We start from the raw sequence: 13,441 nt of genomic DNA on the forward strand, positions 1-13,441 counted from the left end.
TGTCTTATGAAATATCAGGTTTAAAGTCTGACTTCTTTCGGGTGTAAATAAATTGGGGTTGTGAATATTAATTAAAAAAAAAAAATGCGCAAAAAATTAATTTTTGTATATATAATAATATACTATATTATTATTATTATTATTATTCTTGCATATTTAGGTAGGCCTGATATTAGCATTGAGTAACACACAGACTTTCTTTTGGAGCTTTTTAAATCTTGGAAAATTCTTTTCAATACTAATCAAAAGAGTCCTGAGTATTTGATGTGGACTTCACATAATGGTTTTTCCGATATATTTATTTTTATTTATTATTATGTGGTAGAGGATTCACAAAGACTTATCTTCTTAGGTCAGCAAAGAAATATCTTATAAGTAGCTAGGTGAGTAATAATAAAGAAAATATGAATTTAAATAATTTCTTTAACATACTAGTACTAGGTATGTCAAGGATGTCCCGATCTCTCAACTAATTAATGGACCAAAATGATACTTGGTTCCAATTCGGTCCAAGTCGACGCTCACATGAGACATGTAGTCATTAATACTCACACTAATGTTACAAGGCATCATTTTCTCTTTAAAAGATGGGTGCAACAAGGTTGTTTCGTATCTGAATATATATATCTATACTTACCATTTGAAAAAGTTTTCTAAGTATAACATTGGATCTTGTTTCTCACCTTTATATATGGATCTTGTTGGGATGACAATGGAGCGAGTTTGGAGCGGATTTCTCTAAACCCCGTCCTGCCCTTTTTAATTTTTGTCAAGTCCATGTCCGTCCTGAGACCCACGACGAGTTGGATTTTCATGTCCAGTCCTGCCCTGTTAGGAAATACTGTGCCCCCGTGCCTGCTCCCGCTAACAAATTTTTTTCTCCCACTTTTTGGAACTTAAGTTCCTGCTATTTAAATGCGGAAAGCAAATAAATAAATAAATAAAATAAATTGCATATCAACTAGAAGAGGAGGAAGGAAGAACTGAAAAAAGGACTGTCTATCTCCAAATGCCAAGTTTACTAATTTCTAGACCAAGGAAGCTTCGCCTGTAAAGGCAATTCTTATAGAAGCTTATTATTATCACAACAAAAATGAAATGCATGATTCAACCAAAATATATGAAAAGGGTATAATTATAAATTCTATAATATATATATATATATACATATATTCCAATATAATTACTATCATCTCTTTTCATTTCTTTTCCTTCGTTAGTCAACCAAATGATTTAACACTATTCTCACATAATCATATTTTTCTTCTTTTCTCTTTGCTCCTAGTAGTTATCCTTCCTTTTTTTCTTTTCCACTGAAACAAACAGACAAGGTAAAATGTATGTATTGGTGGGAGTACAATAACAGTGTAAGTAACTCTTTTAGATTAGGGAAGCCAAATGTAATATAGAAACCACAAATAAATCAAGAATTTAAGGCATTGCATTGTCAATTTAAAGTTGTTGTGTTATTGATTTAGAATTTCGTCGCATTGTCAATTTAAAGTTGTGTTATTGATTTAGAATTTCGGCTTAGTAATCAGATTCTTAGGAGTGGGGCGAAGCTGGCCCATTTACTTAAGGCTATGCCTCATAGACAGTAAATATGCAAGTTGTGTTATTGATTTAGAACGCTGTCTTAGTAATCAAAAACATTTTACGTTTTAGTTTTCATTCGAAATAGAAACTAACGTTTTTATTATGAAGTGTGTTTAATAATGATTGAAAACATCTTTGGTAACAAAAAGATTATTGTAAGATTTTTGGATGCAAAAATATAAAAACATATTAGAAATTTGGAGTAATATTTATGCAACATTTTGGTACAAAATAAATCATTATTTACAGATACATATTGCAACCCAAAACAATGCTAAAGTATCTAATTCAAAAAAAAAAAAAAAAAACACAAACACACACCAAACACAAAACAACAAATAGGCCGAACTCACAAAACATACTCATCATAAAAAATAAAATAGAAAATATAAAAATATATTTAATAAAAAAATATTGTAAATTTGAAATTAAGTCATATAAAGCGGGAACAGGAGTGGGAGTGAGAGCGAATTCGAGAGCGAGAGAGTGAGAGTGGCAGAATTAATTCATGAGCAATGAAAATTTGAATAAGGGTGCGAGCAGAATGTGAGACCGGGAACACGCTCAGGGTATTATGACTTAGATTTTGAAATAATATTTTAATATTTATGCAACAGTTTGGAATAAAATAAATCATTATTTACGGATACATATTGCGACCCAATACAATGCTAACAACAAATAGGCCGAACTCACAAAACATACACATCATAAAAAAACGAATAATAATAATAATAAATAAAATAAAAAACATGGGAGAGGATTCAATGCACTACCAAAATATTACCACGTTGTCCGGTGGTTGAACCTCGAACCCTCCTCCCCTTTCCCCTCCCCTCTAATCACCGACTCACACACACACACACACACACACACACACATATATATGTATCATTTTTGCATAGATATGGTAAAATAATGGCACAGTGGACATGGAAAATAATTTTCCTTTTCAGACCAAAATGCTTCCAAAGTCTAAAACTCATCTCCCTATATGCGCGTGCAAGAAGCGCTCTCCGTCGATGACTAATTGAAGAAGCCGAATGCCCTAATAGCTGTTCTAAGGTCCCAATGGCATAAAGAATTGTTATCGTGAAGAACTTTTATAAGGTTAGTTTTGATATTGTTGGATTTTTATTATATTTTTGTCTCTGTTCGATTTCAGTAGTTAATTTCTTTTGAATCTCTTTTGAGAATTTTGGTTTATTATTTGTCTTGTTCACATTTGTATGTGTGAGTGTGATTGTATATATCTGTGATATACTAAAACACCTATAAAACCAGTAAGTTTAGAAAAAAAGTTGAAATAAGAAATTTTAGAAAAATGAATAAAACCAATAAGTTTCTGCAACAATTCAAAGCCAATTGAAGATCAATGTCTACTGAAGTACACAAAAGACAATGATATTATAATAATTAAGAAAAATCTTTTAAATTTCAATAAAATTTTCTAGACAAATTAATTGTCCGGTTAATTCAAGCAAAATACTTGAAACTTTGAATAAGCAGCTTAAAGAAAACTGCAAATTCAATAGTTACTGAATTCTTAAGATTTTATTCATAAAGCAAAAATCATTTTTAAAATTTTGTACATATCAAGCAAAACCAATATATATATTTAATGCAAAAACACAAGTATAGTTTAAGCATTATAGAATAAACATATAAAGTAGACACATACAACATCAAAAACATGTATATGATAAAGAAACTTCTTAAAATTCCAGACTAAATGAAGTTTTGGCAAAAATATGGAGAAATTCCTGCACTAAATGAAGTAAAACCGAGAAGGGGCAAGAGAGTTGTGGAGGTACAGAGGCTGACTGTGAAGAAGACAATGGATGATGATAACGAGGAGAGCAATACATTTGATGGGTAATGGAGAAGGGTGATGTTTGGATGTGCTAGGATGCTTTGATGAGATCCCCCATGGTCTGTTTTATGTCAGACACAGAGGATGTGGAAAATCTATGGTTTGGAGGCTTCGACTTCTTGGTGTAAACAAGCGATTGATTTTGGTAAAAAGATGATAGAGTGTTATTTGGGTGTAAACAGGACTTGGTGATGAGAGAAAACTGGTGTTTGGAGATGCATTTGAATTTGATTAGAGACTTGATGGCATAAATCCGAGGCATTGCCAGCAATTGTGATGGTTGCTTATGAGGACAATGGTGTTTGGTTTACTCCTCTTGGCAACAAGGTGGTATCAAATGACAATAGGGTCTTCTTGGTGGAAAACGGTTCTCATATACCCTTCCCCCCGTCTGGGTTGGGTTTGTTTTTAATTCTGTGCGGAATGGAATGCTCGCTAGGATGAATGTTGTTTGAGTTTGTTTTTATTTTATATTTTTTTGGTCATAAGAGGAATGAGTATTCCAAGAAAATGGACACTCCAACTTTATTTTGGCTCACCAAACAAAAGCAAAGGGAATGAAAGTGTTAGAATGATCATTTCATTCCATTCTAGTCCACTATAAAACATAACTAGGGAAAACAAAAAAGAAAAAGTCCACTATAAAAACATAGCATTGGTATGCTCTTGGGGTTGCCAATGTAAAAATGCTGTCGTGTGGGCACCATTCTATTTTTTTTTTTTTTTTTTTTTTTTTTTAATGTTGCATATTTATTGGGTCACTACATCCTTGCTCTAGCCTAAGTTCACTAAAGGTCAAATGCATCTAAAATTTTATAATTAATCAAAACATCAACGTCAATAATTGTTATCCTGACAGCATGATTGATAATTACATGGTCATTGTTTTTTAGTAAGTAAAATTAAATACCATGGGTTTAGAATTTGTTCTTGGCCAAAGAAATTTTAGAACTACAGGGGGAAAAGCCTAGCAACATAAAGGCACTCTCACAACGAAGATGTTAGAGAGACAAAAGATAACGTTTTACATTGTAGGATAAGAAACAACACACTAGTTAGATAATAAAAGATCCTGTAGCAAACTTACTTCAGTATAGTAAGTTTGCTGTATGACTGAAGGCCTTGTTTTTTTACTTTTATCTCCAAAGGGATCCTTAGTAGATACTAGAGAGACAAGAATTAGAGAAGTCCCTTCTTGAGGAGCATCCAGAGCTTGAGGTTATGCCTTAGGTGTAAGGCATTGAACTTAGCATGCAGTATGCCACTCTTGTCGCTCATCCTTGTTAGAAGACTCCTATTAGACCTTACTTTTAATAGGTGCACAAACTCTTGAAGGCTGTGCAACCATGGATCTAATTCTTTAGGATTTATGACTGAACACACCTAAAAAAGAAGAAAGAGATCCAAATATGTTTGGCCATGAAGTAACAGGAGTATCCTTTTTTAGGGCTATAATTTCTATTTTCCACATTAGGAGGAGCCACAACATAATTCCCATTTACTTTCTAACATCCTCCCACTCATTTGGGCTAGATTTAGGAGACAAATTCTCCTTCATTCTCTATCCTTGTTTAGGCTTAGTACTGGGATTTAGAAGGGCAATATTGGTTAGAATGACGAAAAGAATTACAATCTACACATTTTTGAGGTTTCCGTGGGACCTCCACCCTATTCTCATATGAGAGATCGAGCTTAATAGCCTTTTGAATGTATTTACAAGCATCAATCCAAATCCAATTTCTAGCATAAATGAGTTTAGCCTTTAAACGGGTAGGCTCATCAGGAAACAATGGGTTGACAATTAGTTAATAGGATAACTAACACCAGCTTCCCTCCAAAGTTCCAATGGAACATCCTATAAATTTGCTCAAATTGGGATTCTAAAAAAGTTACACTTAGACAATGGCATATCTAGAAACCATTTTTTTAAAGATACAAGCTCACTACAAAAATAATAAACTTCTTTGGAAACTTAATTTTTTTTGCCTTTAAAAGGGTAACCATTGTTAGGAATGCAGAAAATTTAAATCTATGTACTGCTATCTCTATAGTTAAAAGAATAACAAAGTAACTGAACTAGGATAATAAAATATATATATGTATATATATATATATATATATATATATATATATATATATCTAAACATATAATTATGCTTTTGATGGAAATAACTCTGATCAATGCATCATCCAAAATGAACAATTGGTTTACACGAAAAATGACTCCAAACTGCTTACCAAAGAAGAAAGAGAACTCCAAACCCAAATCAATTACTGTCCTTTGTAGCGCAATTTCAATAATAAATAAGAAGTCCAACATGAAATATCATGTAATAGTTATTAGCTAGATCTTCAACATCATTGAATGGTGCCACAACTTTTCATTTACCTGTTGTCCAAGTTTTCTGATTTATTGGCATCATCTCAGTTCTATGAAAGCACGTCACTCCCATCTTTGCCTCAATCACCTGGCATGATTATTAAGCAACTCATTGGTAGTCTGAATAAAAGATAGATCACACCATTGTACCGAGTTTGTGAAGAGGATAAGACTTACTTTGATATAAAAGCAGCCATTGCATGAATCCTTTCCCTGTCAAATTTTATAAGCAATATTAAAACAGATATTAGAAGTGTTTCAAATTGTAGTTTCGTATAAAAAAAAGTACTTCATAATTCAATACGTCTTATTTTGATGAAGCAAAAATGATGGAATTACAAGGTACCTAACTTGATTGTGGTTATGCTGACCTGATTACTGTGTATGTGCTCCCATCGTAGAGTCGGACTATGAATTGTAGAGGCGAACCAGATGACTCAATGTTCCACCATTCTTGAGTGGGGCTACAAATCTGTTGGGCAAGTGAAGCTCTTTGAGGCGAGTGAGGTTTCTAATACCCTCTGGAACCTGCTGCAGGTTATTGCACTGTCTTATAATCAGCTTTTGGAGATAAGGTAAGGTAGTCTCTTCCATTCTGACCTTTCTCAATGCTTCCAGTTGCTCAAGTTCCAAGATCTTCAGACTTTGAAATTTGTTTTTTTGAGAAATCTAACTGGTTTCCAGTACAGGAATCGACCAGCTGGAGCTCCAATAGATTAGGAAGATCTTGAAGGATATCAATGGGGTTATTGTAGTGTGTTAACTTGGACCACTTAAGACGTATCCTTTTTAGGTCACAAAGTCTGGAAATCCAATTTGGTAACTTTTCTAACTGCCCTTTCAGATACAGGCGTTGAAGAAATTGTGGAGGATTGGTAATTGCCTGTAGATCTACAACCTCATCCTTTTTTAATGATGTTACATTCAAGGAACGGAGGTTTTCCAGCTTTTCAATTGACTGGCACAAATTGGACCCATCTTCTGTTGGAAGATCAATGATCCCTAACTTTCTTAGTTGTGTCAGATTTCTTAGCCAATGAATCACCCCGTGATGGCTATTTGCCTTTATTAATGATGGCTTCTGCAAGCTAGGTGTCTGGATCTCTGCTGATATCTCGAATCCTGTAACACAATCAGAAGTTGTATAATGTCTGTCATAGCTATAAACAAGCAAATGCCGAAGTTTCTTAAGTTCGAGGACTTTTTTGGGCAGCTTTGCCACTCTAGTTTGCTTAAGGTCCAAGGTCTCTAGGTACCTAAGATTCCCCAGAGACTTAGGAACGCTTTTGATATTGGTCTTCCTCAAACACAGATACTTCAAGAGCAGTAAACCCACAATTTCCTTAGGAAATTCCTCCAATGATGCACCTTCCAAATGCAGAACTCTCAATAATTTCAAGTCTCGAATGGAGCTGTAGGGTACACGGAACATAAAAAGGGTGCAAACACTCTTAAAGTTCCCATCCAACTTGTTGAGTCCACTACTTTGGACAGATAATCGACGGTTCTTGTCACCAAAGTTTCTTTGTGATTCTGAAAAAACATTGCAAAAATTCTCCTCTCTTGACTTTGAGAGAATAATCTTGTGCATGAGATTATGTACCCGGCAAGTTTTTGGCTTCCCATCAAAATCCAATTCACTTTGTATCAAGTTCCTGTTGCTGAGTTCTTCTAGGTATTCCTCTCCAATCTCTTCAAGTTCTTTGCCTGTTTGTGCTCTTATAAAACCCTCTGCTATCCACAGCCGAATCAATACTCTGCACCTAACTGGGTAAGTATCCTCAGGGAAAATGGTCAAGTACAGAAAACAATACTTGAGATGGTACGGCAAATCATTGTAACTTAGAGATAGTACTCTCATGGTCTTTGAAAGGCGGCCATCTATGCTCAACTCTGATCCAAGGCTTCCAAGCAATGTTTGCCATACAGATTCAGAATTCTGTTTATACAGAATTTTACCGATTTCAATGACTGCAATTGGCAATCCTTCGCATTTTGTTAAGATTCTTTGGGACCAGTCCTCCAACCATGAAGGACATATGCCATCTGGGTAAGCTTTCTTTTAGAAGAGTTGTTTAGCCTTTTCCGTAGGAAGAGACTGGATGTTATAGACATCAGTAGAGTTATCTCTACATGAAAAAGCTATATCGCCTCTTCGTGTAGTGACAATTATTCTACTGTGATTACCTCCAGGTAATGCATTTCTAATGGTTTCCCAAACATCTTTAATCCACAAATCATCAAGAACTAAAACATACCTTTTGTTTTGCAGATGATCCTTTAGTTTGCTCGTCAGGTGGACCACGTTGGAGTGAGATGAGCTCTGGGAAGTTGGCTCGACTGGCGGCAGATTGCAGAATTCTGTGAACATCCTCCGTAAGAGCTCCACTTTATTTATTGACCTTCCAAAAGTGATCCAAGCATGACATTCAAATCCTTCATTCTTCACCGTCTCATACGCATGCTTAACAACAGTTGTTTTGCCCAATCCTCCCATCCCGATTACAAACACCACCTTGAGACTTTGCCTCCCTTTTTGTGCCCAAGTAATCAGTTTCTGTGTAGGTTTTTCAATCCCCACAATATCAGTGTCTTCAGCGAACAGAGGATCTATTCTTGGAGGAAGGTATGTGTCGTTTCCAGTCGTCGAACTCGAGGCTTGAAACGGACTGATGCTATGATATCTCTCCTTTGATGCTTTTGAGTTTCATGTTAATACCTTCAATTAGTTCATCGATGTGGTGGCGTGCTCTCCATTTGGTGACGAACTCAAGGCCGTGGCTAATAGACTGTTGAACCATGTGAAACGTAAAAATGTCGAGAAGATCCTCGATGTCATAAGTTCCATCCCGAAGTTTTTGAAGCCAGACACTGACTTGGTTATTGTGCTCTCTTTCGGTATCGGCATCCTTCAGAAGTGCGCTAATGCTTTGGAATTCACCTCTCAAGCTGTCGACCTCTGTGTTAATCTTTTCCGGCAACTTCCATTCTGCCTCCAGTCAAATTTGAAGCTTATCAAGTAGAAAGTGTTCTTTTTCTAATTCTGAATTTTTAGAGGATACAAGAAGACTGCCCTCTGTACGTGTAATTCTAATTTTTATGTCTTCAAATAAGAACTTTTAAGTCGAACACTATAATTATCATCAAGATATTAATATATATTTAAAGCATTATTAGGTAGATAAGTCTGATACTATTGAGTAAGACCAACACACAAACTTTTCTTTTGGAGTCTAAAGAATTATAATAGAATTGGGTGCGCAATAAAGAAAACAGGTGGGCTCATTATATATTGGAAATTTCTTTTCAATTGAGGCCAATGAGGATTGATGTGGTCTTCACATAAAGATTTTATGTATGTGTTTGTGTGTATGTGTTTTAGAAATATAAATTGAATATTTAATTCAATAATCTAACCGCTAATAATTCAAAGATTTTATGTATGTGTTTGTGTGTATGTCTTTAAAGTAGCCAATTAGTCTTTTTGCAAAAGTTAGTTATGTAATGCAATTAGCAAGCACAAGGAATCTTATTTTTAAATAATTAAGTAAATGGAAATATATGCCTAAACTTTAAAGAGTGTATTTTGTGATCCTTATCTCTTTTGCACCACAATTACCTTTTTAAAAGATATGAAATGATGTAATTATTCTAGAAAAGCACTCTCAATTATTGCACACACTCCATATAATTGTATATATATATATTTTTTTTTAGTATTGAAAAATAGTATATAGTGTAGGAGTGCTAAAATGGAAAATATAGCAAAATGAGGTTCCACGTGAGTTTTCATCAACTGAGTATGTTTATTTATTTATTTTTTATATATTTTATTTTCTCTTTTGTTTTTAAACTTCGATTAAATAGTTTTAAAAATTACTGTAGAACTAAAGGATTAGGTTCCCAGAACGATTTCTTTTTGGGTCATCCAAAGAACGGTGTGACAGAGGATTCTAGAGTAGGTGTGTAGTCCGAATTCGGTTCAAGTCGTCATAAGATGTTTTTATTACAATATAAATTGTGTTTTTAGTTTTCACACATTATCTCAAGTTTCACGCATTATTTGAAAGGGCGAATTACCAAAAAATAAAAATAATAAAAACACCCTCGACTTTCACCCATTTACATCTACTTCTGAATATTTTTAGCAATTAACCCTCCTCAACTATCAAGAAGGGGGCATTTTAACTAACATGTATTTGAGTGATTGTGTAAGGAAATTTTTTGAACAAAATTACCGTTAACATCAAACACCCATTTGAGTGGTTGTGGGAGAATTATTTTGGACCAAAATTACCCTTCAAATCAAAACAATTCATTATTTCTAAAGTTCCCACCACTTATTCCCTTTTTTTTTTTTTTTTTTTTCCTTTTTTCTAGCACTCAAATGGATAGTTAAAAAAACATTAATTAAAGACTCAAATGACAATAATCTTCCAAAATGAAAGAAAGATATTAAGATAGTTGAAAAACTTCATTTGGGTCTTTTTTTTTTTTTTGCCTTTTGTTGGTGACCAATAATTATCAGTTTGATGATGACATATTTTGGTCTTATTGTTTGGACACATGTTTGTCAGTTATATATAATTTTGATGCATATGGTTTTTTAGTTATTAATGTATTCAAGGGCTTTGGTAAACATGTTGGATTCATTTATGCTAATGGATGCCTGGACATATGTCTTATTGTCTGTTATGGTTGTTAATGATGGAAATAAATTTTCTAAGGGACAAATGGTTGCTTGTCAATTATGGATGTATTGAAGGAAAAAAAAAATTGAGAATGTATCTGAATGTGTTTGTAAGCAGGTTGCATTCAACCATTGTTTGGTTAATGAAATATATAGGATTCAATAAACAAGTGTTTTTTTTTTCTTCACCAAAATCAATTTAAATTGACATTTGATAATAACTATATATATCCCAAATGCAAAACATTTCGAAAGAAAAAATTAAAGGCCTTATTTTAGTGTTTTATGCAGTTAAAAAAATAATAATAAAATAAAAATAAAAAAAGGTGAGCGGTGGGCACTTTAGTAATAATGTACTGTTTTGATTTTAAGGGTAATTTTGTACGAAAATTTTCTCACACAATTATTCAAACGGATAATTCATATTAAGGGTAATTTTGCCTAAAAATTTTCCTCACACAATTACTCAAACTCTAACAAGGTTAATTAAAATAACCCCATGATAGTTGAGGACTATTAATTGTTAAAAATATTTATTAGGGTGTTTTTTTTTTTTTTTTTTTTTGTTTTTGGCAAATAGGTAGAAGTTGAGAAAGATTTTTGGCAATTTGCTCTATTTGAAATAACATGTTAAAATTAAATTAAATTGTTTTAAAGACACCAACAACATGGTGTTGTGTGCTTTACGTAAGGCAAATAGACATTCGTTCAAAATAAATTATTTCAAAACCATCACTTCTTCCCAAAAAAAATAAATAAAAAATAAAAGATGGATGCAATTATTTCAAAACCATCCCTTTTGCCGAAAAAGATTGGCACAACGCATTCGAATATATGTACATATACATGGATGTATGTGTGTGATAGAGAAATAATTTTAATGATATTCCTTTTGATTTTCAAAGCACTGGTCCCAATTGGACCAACTCGGCAGTCTGCACTCACATTGTCTATTAATATGTATGAAATGACACTAATACTATATTTGGCTAGAGGGGTGATTGATGCGGGATGAATGAGAGGGGAATAAACTAACTTTCATCCCCACTTTATTTATATTTTTTTTATTCATTCAAAATTGAAAGGAAGAAGAGAAAGAAATAAATAATAGCTAACACAAATATAAAATTTTTATTTTTAATCTTCTTAAAAATTTGAAATAGATATAGAATTTTTAAATAATGAGGGCATATTAGTAAAAATAATATAAAATTTTTATTTCTCTTCCTTCTAATCAAACAAAAAAAATGTGTCACACATCCTTTATTTTTACTATTCACTTCATTCAACCAAACAAAAATTGAGAGAGACGCATTTCATTCCCTAAGATGTTTCTTCCATTCCTTCCATCTATTTTTCTATTTCTCTAACCAAACGAAACATAAATTTCCAACCCACCGTCTTATGTGAAAACAATGGGTGCAACAAGACTTTTGTATTTGAACACAAGCAACCCCCTTATCAAATTCTCAAATAATTCTATGTTAAGAACTTTTGAAGCCTTCCCTTCTAACTTATATTCACAAGGATTTTTTTTTAACAAAATCTTTGAGTAGCAGAGTAAGAAGAATAAAAATCAAATTGATCATCTTTAGTAATTCCATCTCGTGATCATGCAATTCTTTGAGTTCAATGCATATGTAATCAACAATATATGAAGATTATTCATCGTATGGTCATATCTTGATTTATTTATTTTTAATTAAACAAGGTGCTCATTTTGTACCAACCGGCCAAAGTCAAGTGGTAATATTAAATTTATTAAGGTAAAGTGCAAAAATAAAAAATCATGTTATATAATGAATGTACAAATAAGTACAAATACTTCCTTGGCATTAAAATAAATCCTTACATTTTTCAAATCGAATAAATAAGGACATTTTGTCAATTTAAAAACTGAATTACCTAATGTCCTTGAGATAATATATATAAACACATTAACTTCATAAAAAACTGATTATTAAGGTTATTTTTGGGTTCTGATAAAAAAAAATAGATAATTTCCACATTCTTTTTAAATGTTTGGAATTTTTATGTACATTCTAACACGGGAAACAGGTCCCAAATGTGTTGGGCCATATTCTTATTCAATTTAATTTAAGTTTCGGAATCCATTGCCAAATGTAAACATCGAACAAAAGGTTAAAGTGACCGGACTGGCCCGAAATAGTAAAACCATATATCTACCTAGGCTTGGAATTCTGGCCTCTAATAGAAGCGGAAACTTTTGGGTTTTTGTTTTCTTTCGAAGCGGAAATAACAGCAGCTTGATTTGTAATTTTAAAATTTTTTATCAGAAACTCAAAAAATAGAGAATAGTTTTCAGAGAATAATAAAAGACTATTTTTTGAAAACAGATATTTTTATAACTGAGTTATCAGAAAACTGAACCAAACAGGAGTTTTTTTATTCAGTTTTCAGTTTTCTGAGAACAGAAATTGTTTCCATAATTACAAACTAAGCATGCCCCTTTTTTGTTGTGGAGTGTGCTTTGTAATGATTGGAAAGCATGTGTTGGTAGACCTGTCAATGGAGCGGATCTTGATCCGAATCCGATCCGATTAGTCGGATATGGATTGAACAAAAAATCCGATAATCCGATTATGATCCGAATCCAATAATCCGTTAGCTTAACAAATCGGATATGGATTATGATGATCTGATCTGACGCGATTAAAACTATATATATAAATAATTATTTATCAATAATTTTACATATATATATATATCTATATATATCAATACTCCTATTAAAATTGTATTAGAAGTAACCAAAAAAAAAAATTGATCATAATGTGATATATACAACAGTGTGGTGTTCTCATCCACGTGCTAATAAATTTATATATATTAATTATTTATCATTATGTTCATTTGATTTCATAGTTATATTATGTAACAT

General features: G+C 32.7%; 1 protein-coding gene and 1 long non-coding RNA gene across 9 annotated transcripts; one reads left to right on the forward strand and one right to left on the reverse strand.

The window, feature by feature from the left end:
* Positions 1–384: 384 nt before the first annotated feature.
* LOC132303394 (disease resistance protein RPM1-like) lies at positions 385–7,710 on the reverse strand. 2 transcript variants are annotated; one of them, XM_059800639.1, is made up of 4 exons: positions 6,221–7,710; positions 6,027–6,062; positions 5,859–5,937; positions 385–904 (listed from the first exon to the last, which is right to left on the reverse strand). In XM_059800639.1, exon 1 carries the CDS (start codon positions 7,708–7,710, stop codon positions 6,472–6,474), a length of 1,239 nt encoding a protein of 412 aa, XP_059656622.1. In that variant the 3' UTR covers positions 385–904; positions 5,859–5,937; positions 6,027–6,062; positions 6,221–6,471. The 2 variants fall into 2 exon arrangements, with proteins under 2 accessions (XP_059656622.1, XP_059656615.1); XM_059800632.1 differs by having other exon boundaries at positions 385–907.
* On the forward strand, positions 1,200–9,034 carry LOC132303410 (uncharacterized). 7 transcript variants are annotated; one of them, XR_009481214.1, is made up of 3 exons: positions 2,163–2,706; positions 6,251–6,429; positions 6,534–9,034. It is a non-coding gene; the product is annotated as an uncharacterized LOC132303410 (long non-coding RNA). The 7 variants fall into 7 exon arrangements; XR_009481213.1 differs by having other exon boundaries at positions 2,190–2,706; positions 6,539–9,034; XR_009481212.1 differs by having other exon boundaries at positions 2,194–2,706; positions 6,251–6,424.
* The last annotated feature ends 4,407 nt before the right edge of the window (positions 9,035–13,441 follow it).

The sequence above is a fragment of the Cornus florida genome, unplaced genomic scaffold (genome assembly GCF_030987335.1).
Source record: "Cornus florida cultivar Cherokee Brave unplaced genomic scaffold, ASM3098733v1 CherokeeBrave_3.0.0_Hap2_Chr01, whole genome shotgun sequence".
In the NCBI taxonomy this organism is placed as follows: domain Eukaryota; kingdom Viridiplantae; phylum Streptophyta; class Magnoliopsida; order Cornales; family Cornaceae; genus Cornus; species Cornus florida.